Source organism: Solea solea, chromosome 1 (genome assembly GCF_958295425.1).
Source record: "Solea solea chromosome 1, fSolSol10.1, whole genome shotgun sequence".
NCBI classification, from domain to species: Eukaryota; Metazoa; Chordata; class Actinopteri; order Pleuronectiformes; family Soleidae; genus Solea; species Solea solea.
In genome coordinates, this window is record NC_081134.1 from 27,159,891 (window position 1) to 27,171,250 (window position 11,360).

At 43.9% G+C, this 11,360-nt stretch overlaps 2 protein-coding genes across 8 annotated transcripts; both read left to right on the top strand.

The window, feature by feature from the left end:
* Positions 1–151: 151 nt before the first annotated feature.
* Positions 152–7,997, top strand: LOC131470276 (5'-AMP-activated protein kinase subunit gamma-2-like). 7 transcript variants are annotated; one of them, XM_058646025.1, is made up of 19 exons: positions 152–232; positions 320–530; positions 758–921; positions 1,247–1,380; positions 1,454–1,590; positions 1,675–1,787; positions 1,869–2,125; positions 3,303–3,351; positions 3,761–3,861; positions 3,938–4,019; positions 4,943–5,001; positions 5,071–5,116; positions 5,188–5,242; positions 5,338–5,464; positions 5,554–5,719; positions 5,819–5,856; positions 6,092–6,238; positions 6,357–6,450; positions 6,523–7,997. In XM_058646025.1, the coding sequence occupies exons 4-19, from the start codon at positions 1,336–1,338 to the stop codon at positions 7,011–7,013; spliced, it is 2,007 nt and encodes a 668-aa protein (XP_058502008.1). In that variant the 5' UTR covers positions 152–232; positions 320–530; positions 758–921; positions 1,247–1,335; the 3' UTR covers positions 7,014–7,997. The 7 variants fall into 7 exon arrangements, with proteins under 7 accessions (XP_058502008.1, XP_058501982.1, XP_058501999.1 ...); XM_058645999.1 differs by having other exon boundaries at positions 6,357–7,997; XM_058646016.1 differs by having other exon boundaries at positions 1,869–2,095; positions 6,357–7,997.
* A 374-nt stretch (positions 7,998–8,371) lies between these two features.
* Positions 8,372–10,905, top strand: LOC131442523 (uncharacterized protein DDB_G0271670-like). Its single transcript, XM_058612440.1, has 3 exons — positions 8,372–8,498; positions 9,164–9,377; positions 10,383–10,905. Exons 1-3 carry the CDS (start codon positions 8,405–8,407, stop codon positions 10,903–10,905), a joined length of 831 nt encoding a protein of 276 aa, XP_058468423.1. The 5' UTR covers positions 8,372–8,404.
* The last annotated feature ends 455 nt before the right edge of the window (positions 10,906–11,360 follow it).

Here is an 11,360-nt window from a genome sequence, read left to right on the forward strand (position 1 = left end):
AAAATGAGATTACTGTCTGCTGAATGAGGGGGCGGGGCTAACAGGAGCTGACTCTGACCGACATGACCAGTGTGATGACTTGGCGACAGGAAGTATGAGGGTGAACTCACACACATGCGCACACACACTCTTTCTTACACTCACACACACTCTTACACGCACTCACTCACATGCGCACACACTCTCTCTCACTCACACAAACACACTATCTTGCCCCCTGCAGGACGTCAAGGTTGAGTATTCATACTGGCCGTATGTATGTAGTAAGGAGTATAGATATTGAGAAACAGCCACTGATTTTTTTTTTTCTACTTCTCAGGTTTGACCTTTGACCCCTGAGGTCATCTACCTACAGGGTGGGAAATGTCACTGCAGCTGTTCTCACACTCACTCACACACAGGAGGGAGAGCGGGAGGAGTCAAAGGTAAAATAAGAGTGTGGACAAGTGAGAGAGCGACACACACACGCTGGAGTGTGTGCATCTTTATTGGATAATTAGTTGATTGTTCTGGACCCTGAACATCATAAGGTACTGTGCGTGTGTGTGTGTGTGTGTGTGGTTAACTGGTTAATTTTAAGACTTAAGATTTAAAACTGACTGTCTACATCATTAAAGGTGACATCGAATGCTGGTATAGCACATATATGTTAGTTATGGAGGTCTACTTACATATATGAACTTGTTTTCATGGTTAAAAACCTCCTAGTCGCTGCAAACGAGCCGATCAAAAATATCTCCTCACTGACGCTCCTCAGGAGGCGCTACGGTGGTGAGAGGAGTGGTGAGGATTCAGCATGGTGGACGACATCAGCATAGGGAAGTGCCGATCCGCTTCGCAGAGCCCAGGAAAATAATACAACACTATTTTCTCAGCAGTGGCTGAACTGTTGTTCTGAAACTTTAGGGTTTCATAAACGAGGTAATGACGCAGATACACACACAAACGCAGCGTTAATTGGAGCTTCCGGTCTATGTCACCGTTAACACTAATGTAACAATATAAAGTAATTTTTCAGTTTAGTGTTGTTTAATCTCAGTGGGCGTGTCTTAAACCTGTTGCTAATGCAGTGATGTCAACACCTGAAGATTTAAAGAAACGTGACCGTGGGAACCTGCTTGCCATGCCCCCTTTCTCACATCATAGCATGATTTTATCTTGACCTTTAACCTGAAGGTCACCTGTGTGAGGAATGTGGGTGTGACCGTCAGCAGATGTTAATCACACAAACTTTCCCATGATGCAGCAGGAGAACAGGCTACGCCCCCTCAGCATCTTGGGAGCTGGTTCTGTCAGGTTACAGCCTGATTCTCTGTGTGTGTGTGCGTGTCAGTGATGGATGGAGAAACAGGCAGTGCTGAGAGAGGCGAAGCCAGGAAGGTAGGTCGTCATCGTCATCAGTTTGAACCCTCAAACGTGACCTCAAGTAAATTCTCCGCCCTTCCTCTTGCAGGCGGAGCCTCTGTGTCACTCAGCCCCTTCCACCAGGAGCCTCCTCCTCCACCAGTCTGTGTTCAGTCGACCTTCCAGTCCTCGCATAAACAAGCCTGGCTCTGCCCACCTCGAGGCTCCGCCCAAGACTCCACGGAGGTAAACACACCTGGAGGGAGGAGGGGATTCAGGAGAGGAGGGGGAGTCTGACTCTGTGTGTGTGTGTGTGTGTGTGTGTGTCAGACTGAGCTTCAGCGGAATCTTTAGGTTGACTTCCAGGGAATCAAACCCTCAACCTTCATCTTCATCAGCATCTGTCCAACTGTTCACACGCAACAAAAGAGACAAGGCCAGAGGTGTGCGTGTGTGTCTCTCTGTGTGTCTTATTTAAAGGGACAGTTCAGGTTGTGAAGATAGATAACTGTCCTCTCTCTCAGCCCACAGCCTCTGCTCCTCCTCCCCTCCTCCTCCTCCTCCTCCTTCTCAGGTGGTGACAAATGTCTTCCGTCTGGAGACATATGTGACTGAGCCGAGACGACCTGAGACCAGGAGATTGCGTTCCTTCTCTTCACCTCCAGACACAGGACATCACTCCTTCACCTCCTCCTCCTCCTGCTGCCCACAGAGGCCTCCTCTGGCCCCAGCCCTTCCTGTTGGGAACCTGGTGGGTTCTTCTCCCAGGATCTTCTCTCAGGTTCTTCTTCTCTCAGGATCTTCTCTGAGGTTCTTCTCTCACATATATGTATATATATGTGTGTGTGTGTATGTATGTGTATATATGTATATATCCGTATATATATATCCGTATATGTAGATATAAATAAATGTGTATATATATATGTATATATATATGTGTGTGTGTATATATATGTATATATATATGTATATATGTATGTATATATATATATGTATATATGTATGTATACATATATATGTATATGTATGTATACATATATATGTATATATGTGTATATATATGTGTATATATATATATGTGTGTGTATATATATATATATATGTATATATATATGTATGTATATATATATGTATGTATATATATATATATATATATGTATATATAAAAAAGTCTTTATCAAAGACTTTTATTTATTTTCGTTTAATTTTGAAATCCTAACCGGAAGGTGCGTCCGTTAGCTCGGTTAGCTTCAGCGGTTTAGCGGCGGCTCGGCTCGTGCACGCGGACACATACGCGATATGAGACCGTGACGTTTTTTTTTTATCGTGTCCTGGTGAAAAAGCTTTTAAACCCGTGGAGGAAACGAGTCCCAGTGGCGGGAAAAGGAGGAAAAGATCGTTAATGAACGGCGGCTGTGAAGTAGGTGCTAGCTAACGTCACCTGCATGTCATCAGTGATGTCGCGACCAAAGCTGCTTCACAAATCTGCGCTTTTAAGGGAGAACCCGCGCACACTACGTGATAGCGATACTCCGCGCGTGGACACGTCGTCATCTCAATGACAACTTGTCAGACTGAAGTTCGGCTGGTGTGACATCACTTTTAATCAAACATCACGGGGACACGGGGACGAAATGATCAGTCCCACCTGCGCCAACATCCGCTGCCTCATCCCATTCATGTGTGCGGTGTACAGGCCGTTCACACACACAGTTATTGATAGATGTATCGATCCTGTCAGAGCGGCTGATCATCTTCATTTATATTTTGTCATCATTAAATGATTCATAAATACATGTGTGTATGATACTATACAAAGTTAACTGCAAAGAGCTCTGACGTCACCTCATTGATGGGTCACGTGATGCTGATCGGTTTCATCAATATTTCAGGAGAGTCAAGTTAAATTCTTTCAAGTTCATTGTGCCTGTGTGCGTGTCATGTCACGTGTGCAGGTGGAGGTTGCAGATGACATGTCGGAGCAGGCGGAGCCTGCCGATGATGGTAAGACAAGTCTCTTTAAACATCTGTCTGCTTTACTTCCTGTTTTAACAAATCTACAATAAATGGCAAACAATAATCAGAGATCAAAAGCAGCTGTGCTGTTGCCATGACAACACTTGTTCACTCTCTCACACCAAAGCTCATAGAGAAAATGAGTGATTTTCAGGAGTTGTTGATCCACTGCTGCCTCCATCACTAACTAAGTCTTATTTTGTTAATTCAGCTTTTAAAATCCTTTGTTCAGATTGACCTCAGTGACACAAAGTGACCACACGAGGCAGCAGAGGACTAGCAGCTCCTGTGTCCCCGCAGCTAAAATCACTGATTTTCTCTATGGGGTTTGTTGCCGGGAGAGTGAGTGGTTTATAAACGGCATTAATGTGTGTGTGTGTGTGTGTGTGTGTGTTAGTGTCAGAGAGAGACATCTACACACGCTTCATGAAGTGTCACAAGTGTTATGACATCATCCCGACCAGCTCCAAACTGGTGGTGTTTGATACAACGCTGCAGGTGAGTGACACACACACAAACACACTCTATCACACACACATACACACATGTTAATGCTGTTTTGTTTGTGTTTCAGGTGAAGAAAGCGTTTTTTGCTCTGGTGGCAAATGGAGTCAGAGCTGCTCCTCTCTGGGAGAGCAAGAACCAGAGCTTTGTAGGTGAGCGAGAGAGACACTGAGAGAAAGACTCACAAACCAAGACTTTTCTAATTGGGACTAACATCACATTGAAACCTTCCACACTGAATTCTGCAAATACATTCATAGAGTCCAGAGAAAAACACCAAATAATGCACGCAGAGCTGAACTGGGCCAGTTCCCACTCCTTATTTACATCCAGGAAAGAGCCATGTCATTCTATAAACACCTCCAAACTAGTGACCCCGCCTCATACCACCACCAAGCCTTGCAAAGCCAAGAGTACAACATAGAGACGAGTGCCCTCAGCCAACTGGTCCGGAGGCTGACCATCAACAACCCTCCCCTGCCTCAAAACACCCCCCAAAATATCTGGACCAATCAAATGATCACCAAGCAAAAGGAAAATTATATCACCTACTGGGAAAAGTCAACAAAAACTCAAAGCAAACTAGAATGTTATCTGGCATTAAAACGTGAATACACATGAGCAGAATATCTGACCACAGTTAAAGAGCCTGACTTCATACAGGAGAAGTGACCACAGGCCGACACAGACAGACCTGGCAACCAAGAGAGGACAGAGGTGCACTTCTTACTACACTGCCACACATACAAAGACTTGAGAGACAATACATTGAATTTGAAAACATCATCACAGTTTGTCCTGGGAGAGAAAAGGAAATGCAACATGCTAGCAGCACAATATGTGTCAAGCTGCCAGAGACTGAGGGACAGCAGAGCAGCTACTCTCTGTATTTACTACTCTAATATGTGTGTTTATACAGTTATTGTACATATTGTATATAGTGTGTAAATAAGAGTGTGAACAATGTTGATAAATATATGCTTTGGCAATGTAAGATGCACGTTACCATGACGATAAAGACCCTTTTGATTTGATTGAGAGAGAGTCATGTGACCATCAGTCTTCTCTTCTACAGGAATGTTGACCATCACAGACTTTATCAACATCCTGACCAGATACTACAAATCTCCAATGGTAACACCCACACTCAAACACACACTCACACACACACTCACACACACTCTGACTGTGTGTGTTTGTCAGGTTCAGATCTACGAGCTGGAGGAACATAAGATCGAGACCTGGAGAGGTGACGATTACATCATCTGTTTGTTTGTTTGTTTGTTTGTAAATAATAACATTATATGTTTATGTTGACAGAACTTTACCTGCAGGAGACATTTAAACCTCTGGTCCACATCTCACCTGACACCAGGTATGTGTGTGTGTGTGTGTGTGTGTGCACGTGTGTGTGTTTGAGGGTGGAGTAAACAGAGCAGTAATGTGGCTCCTCCCCCTCCTTCTCTCCAGTGTGTTTGACGCCGTGTTCTCACTGATCAAGAATAAGATCCACCGTCTGCCCGTCATTGACCCGGTCACTGGAAACGCCCTCTACATCCTGACACACAAGAGGATCCTCAAGTTCCTGCAGCTGTTTGTGAGTCACCTGAGGGGCAGGGGGCGAGCCAGGGAGAGGGGCATGATGATGAAGCATGTGGGTGTTTAACGTGTGTGTGTGTGTGTCAGCTGTGTGAGATGCCCATGCCAGCCTTCATGAAGCAGAGTCTGGAGGAACTCTCTGTGGGAACCTACACCAACATTGCCTTCATCCACCCAGACACGCCCCTTATCACCGCCCTCTCTGTCTTCACTCACCGCAGAGTCTCCGCCCTCCCTGTGGTCGATCACCATGGTAACTGATGATGATGATGATGATGATGGTGTTGATGGTGGTGATGATGGTGATGGTGATGATGATGATGATGGTGGTGATGATGTCATGTGTTCACAGGTAAAGTTGTGGACATCTACTCCAAGTTTGACGTCATTGTGAGTAAACAGATGAGCTGTGTTTGTAACCTCTGTGTGTGTGTATATAATTTGTATATAATGTGTGTGTGTGTGTATGTGTAATGTGTGTATATATAGTGTGTGTGTGTTTGTAATGTGTGTGTTTATATATAATGTGTGTGTGTATCGAATGTGTATATAATGTGTGTGTATTTAATGTGTGTATATAATGTGTGTGTTTGTGTGTATAATGTGTGTGTGTGTATGTGTGTAGAACCTGGCAGCAGAGAAAACCTACAATAATCTGGATGTGACAGTGACTCAGGCTCTGAAACACAGGAGTCAGTATTTTGAAGGAGTCATGAAGTGTAACAAGATGGAGGCTCTGGACACCATTGTGGACCGCATCGTCAAAGCTGAGGTGAGACAAACACACACACAGAGGGGGGCGGGGTTACGTCCATATGATTATGTTTTCATTTAAAAACAATTGTGTTTCAGTTCTGTGCGTGTGCGTGTGCGTGTGCGTGTGCGTGCAGGTTCACAGACTGGTCGTTGTTGATGAAGAGTCTCGTATCATCGGTATCGTCTCACTGTCAGACATCCTGCAGGCTCTGGTCCTCACACCTGCAGGTATACACACACACGCGCACATAGACACACACGCAGACACACACACACTGGTGGGTCTGCTTGTGTCTTCAGGTCTGAGGAGGAAAGAGTCTCTGCCTCGTCCACCACCAGGACCTGACCCTGGACAAGACCTAGAGTTCAGTTCAAAGACAAACCGCAAACCAGATCAAGACCAGGATCAGGACCAGGACCAGGTCAAAAATCAGGACCGGAATCAGGACCTGGAGCAGGATCAAGACCAGGAGTGGGTTCAGGATCAGGAGTCCTGTAAAGAGACAAACTGTGGAGACGCTGCAGAAACCTGTCAACAAGGAGAGGGAGGAGAGAGGGAGGAGCTAAATGAGGAGGAGACAGAGAGGGAGGAGCTAAATGAGGAGGAGGATACAGAGAGGGAGGAGCTAAATGATGATGAAGAGACAGAGAGGGAGGAGCTAAATCAGGAGGAGACAGAGAGGGAGAAAGGAGAGGAAATGAAGGAGAGGACAGGAGAGGAGGAAGGAGGAAGTGATGAAGGGGAAGTGAAGGAGGAGGGAGGAGAGGACAGGGGGGAGGAGTCAATGTGACACCCTCTGCTAGTGGATTTTGTCATGTCTGAGATTGGTCAGTTGCTGTGGAGGTGGGAGGGGCCTGTGGGTTTTCCTGGAGCCAATCAGATCTCAGCTGGTCTCTGAGAGGATGAGTGACGTCATCAGTAAACCTGGACTTCCTGCTGACCTGCATGGTCTGTGAATGACGACAGAAAGTGACGTCATCAATGTGTTGATATTTTTGCTGTTTTTTGTGATTGAAGTTTATGATCAATAATTAGGATTAAAATCATCACTGTAGATAAAACTGATTTTATTTAAAAAAAAAAAACTTTTCTGTTTATGATTCATTTAGACTGAATTGACCTGTGATAAGCCCCGCCCACTTTAGCTCACAAATAGCTGTAAGCATTAGCTGCTAACTGCAAAGTTTTATTCTGTAGCGTAGGCTAAAGTTTGTGCTGTTAGCATTAAGCTAACACACTGTAGCTGCTCGGTGTTAGCTTGTGTATTAGCATGAAGCTAACACACTGCAGCTGCTTGGTGTCGGCCGTGTTGTTAACATGAAGGTAACACAGTAGCTGCTTGGTTTTAGCTGGTGTTGTTAGCATGAAGCTAACACTGTGGCTGCTCTGTGTTAGCTTGTGTTGTTAGTATGAAGCTAACACACTGTAGCTGCTCGCTGTTACCTGTTCAGGTTAAAACTGTTTTTGTGGCTCTGGTTCTGGTCCTTCAGAACCAGTACTGGGTCGTTTGTGGTCCAGAGCGACGCAGCCACTGAGCTAAAGCTAATGCTTTCACACTGACATTTGCCATGGTGTTAGTAGCCACCAGCTAATGTTAGTTTGCTGTCATATTAACATTATTATTGTGAAGCTGACACTCGCTGTGATTGGCCCGTCTGTGTCTGAGGGCGGGGCTTACCTCTCTCTCTTTCCTTTGTTGCATTTGTGGAACAGATGCTCAGAAAAGTTCTTTGTGTTTGTGAACTTGACAAATAAAGTTTAAACTTCAAAATGATTGTGAAACGTGTTTGTGTGAAATGCTCCTACACCAAAGTCCACAGAGAAAACCAGTGATTTAAACATGAACACAAGTTGAGTTCTCAGATGAGTTAATTTAAATTATGATTAAATTATTGATCAATAACCACAAACATAGGTTGCCTGCCCAAGCTTTAACACAGCAGAATTGACTGTTATCAGCTGATGTGTCTTCAGAGAACTGGGGTATAACCTCACCACTTCACTGTGACACTGCAGCAAACTTAAAAACAGCTACTTTCTCTATGAGGTTCAGCTCTGTGGTCAACAGGTGTGTGAGACGTTATCAGCAGGGAGGAGGAGCGGGGGGGGGGGGGGGGGGGAGTCAGCAGGTGCAGAGGGGGCGGGGTGAGCAGGTGCAGCAGCAGGTGGATCAGGAGGAACATGAAGAACATGGACGTGTCTTCTCTGAGGGAACAGTACAGGAACAGCAGAGACTGTCAGAGGAAACACACTCAGGTGTTGCTCTTCAACACAGGTGAGCGGAAACAAACAACTTGTGCTGCTTTTCCCGCGCTCTGTCACGCGATAAAGTCCGTACAATAGCGGAAACTGCTGTTTGCAAAGTAAAAGCAGGAAGTAGATGCGGATCTTTAAGATTGTCTTCATGGTGATAAATGTATGAAACAGAACTCATCCGTAAAGGTAGAAACTCGTTTGAACGAGGAAACGTCGTAAAACGTCGTTCGTGCAAGTTCGCGGAAAACTCTTCTGGTGTTTGGTTTCAAAATAAAAGCACTTTTCATGTGAAGATTGTATGTCTTTGAATTGATGAATGTATCGATGAGTTGTGTGATTATATCTGATCAAAGATTTGAGTGTTAAAGCAGAAGAAGAAAAAAGTTTATATTTACATTTAAACTTTTATCCTCTCTTTTTAGGATTATTATTGAATAAAAATGTCTTATTTGTGTTTTTCTCTTCTTTATGTTCTTTCTTTTCTGTGAACACACTGTTTTTTACTTTTTAATAAAAATAAGCTGACACTGTGAGTGCCCCCTGCCTGAACCACCTGGAATCACGCAGTTTTAACAAGAGAAAAACACATTTTAGTCATTTAACAAAAGATATATTGATATAATTTAATAAATGTGAATATGTGAAGAATATGTTTGTTAAAATCTGTGTGTGTGTGTGTGTCAGTGTCAGAGGAGCTCTCAGACGCTGTCAGTATCATCCCTGTCACTCAGGGTTTGACGTCGTCGCCTCCAGATATCACCTTCATCGCTCCTCTTGACCCCACGACCTTTGACCCCTGGCACATCCACCTGGATCACCACCGCCGCTCCTGCTCTGGCGTCACCGCACCTTTACCCACGACCTGTTCCCCACACACCAGCGTCAGCTGCTCGTCCAGGTGTGTGTGCGTGCGTACATGCGTGTTATATAAAAGGATTGACTTGTTAAAGTTCACGCATGAAAAACAAGCTGAGCAGTTTTCTTTTATTTTGAAAAGGCACAGTAGACATGAGTGAACACTGACATGGGTCAGATTGTTGCTGCGGGCAAATTTCCATCTGTACATCACTGACATGTTAAACACACATGAAAGTACACACACACACAGTCACACACACACATATATATTAATAAAAGAAAATAAGTGAAAAAGGTGGTTCTGTAGTTTCTGGTTTGGTGGACACACCTGGTTTTGAGTTAAATGTTGTTTTTAATTTATGGAGGGGAAGCCATTATTACCCATAATGCCTGGCGTTTTCTTCACTTCCACTCACTCTTGTGTCCCTGTCTGCGACTTTTCCTGGACAAACATGGACAAGCCCCGCCCCTTTTGACAGACTCAGAAAGACCGTTTTTAAAATAAACATGTGACTGAAAATCCTCATCTTTAACAAATATGTTTCGGTTGTTTACACAGTCAACATGAAGGTTCACTCTTAAGATAAGGTACTGACTGAGCTGTGAGCGTCCCATGCTGCTGAGAACTACACTGTTCACACAGGAAACTGAAGTTTATAAACCACTCACTCACCCACACCAAAGCTCAGAGAGAAAATCAGTGATTTAAGCTGGCATGGACACAGGAGCCGCTGGTCCTCTGCTGCCACTTAGTGTCACTGAGGTCAATCTGAACAAAGGATTTTAAAAGCCGAATTAACAAAATAGGAAATGTGAAGTTAGTGATGGAGGCAGCAGTGCATCAACAACTCGTGTGTGTGTTTTATAAAAGTCTAACAGTGACATAAAGGTGCGATCATGTGACACATCATAGAAACTTAAAGTGACCTAGATTTTATTACACGCGTCTTGTAAAGTAGATTTATATTTATATTTTTATAATCCTTGTTTTTATAAACTTCGTTTCTCGGTTTCATCAAAGCTTTTCTTTCTTGTTGTTTTCCAGGCGCTCTTCTTCTTCATCATCATCATCACCGTCATCATCACCGTCATCATCATCTTCTTCCTATGACTTGTCAGATTCTCCCTGCAGCACCAGAGAAGATGAACACAGACCCAGTACAGAGCCAGTCTGTGCTTCTGACGTGGATCCAGTCTCGGCTTCTCTCGACCCCTGTCAACAGAATTCATGTGTCTGGTCCACAGCAGGCCACGCCCCCGACGCTCTGACCTGTGCTGATGTCACACCTGTAGCCTTTAGCTCCCCCTGCAGTTCCACCTCTGCCCTGCACGCTGACCTGAAGAGCCAGGCCACAGTTTTAAAGACCAGAACCAGAACCAGCAGGAGCTCCAGGCAGATGAAGATCATCAGGCAGCAGAGTGTGGGCACTGAGGGCTCGTCCTCCTGGGTCCACCTGAACCAGAGCAAGAACCAGAGCCAGAACCAGAGCTACTACCCGTTCCCCAGCAGGAAAACACAGAGAATCTCAGAGACGGCGAGGAAACTGGGCATGTACTCGTCCTTCTGACTGTCAAAATAAAAGTCTTCACTTCCTCTTCTCGCAGGAAACATCAGTGACTGATGTCCAGTGACAACATGAATACCAGGATCTGGATTCAGGATTAGTTTCATAGATGGAGTGATGAGAGTCTGACACTGTGAACTTAATCTTTAACATGAATTAACAAAACAACATACATATGTATGTCAAATCATTCAATAAATGTTAAATATATATATATTATAACTTTATATATAGTTTTATTTTATTTCCTTGAACTATTTTATATGTTATATTATTCAGTGTAACATTTGTTAGAAGCTTTGGTTTCACAGTTTTATTTTAGATTAAAGTCACAATTCAGACTTTAATCTCACAATTCTGGCCTTTTTTTCCACATCTAGTGCATTTTATTTTATTTTATTTTATTTTATTTTATTTTATTTTATTTTATTTTATTTTAGTGAAACAAAGTCTCTTGT

Coding starts and splice junctions, on each gene's coding strand:
- LOC131470276 (XM_058645999.1), top strand. CDS start 1,336: ATGGATGGAGAAACAGGCAGTGCTGAGAGAGGCGAAGCCAGGAAG. Junction 1,381..1,453: donor AGAGAGGCGAAGCCAGGAAG/GTAGGTCGTCAT, acceptor TTCCTCTTGCAG/GCGGAGCCTCTGTGTCACTC. Junction 1,591..1,674: donor CCGCCCAAGACTCCACGGAG/GTAAACACACCT, acceptor TGTGTGTGTCAG/ACTGAGCTTCAGCGGAATCT.
- LOC131442523 (XM_058612440.1), top strand. CDS start 8,405: ATGAAGAACATGGACGTGTCTTCTCTGAGGGAACAGTACAGGAACAGC. Junction 8,499..9,163: donor GGTGTTGCTCTTCAACACAG/GTGAGCGGAAAC, acceptor TGTGTGTGTCAG/TGTCAGAGGAGCTCTCAGAC. Junction 9,378..10,382: donor AGCGTCAGCTGCTCGTCCAG/GTGTGTGTGCGT, acceptor GTTGTTTTCCAG/GCGCTCTTCTTCTTCATCAT.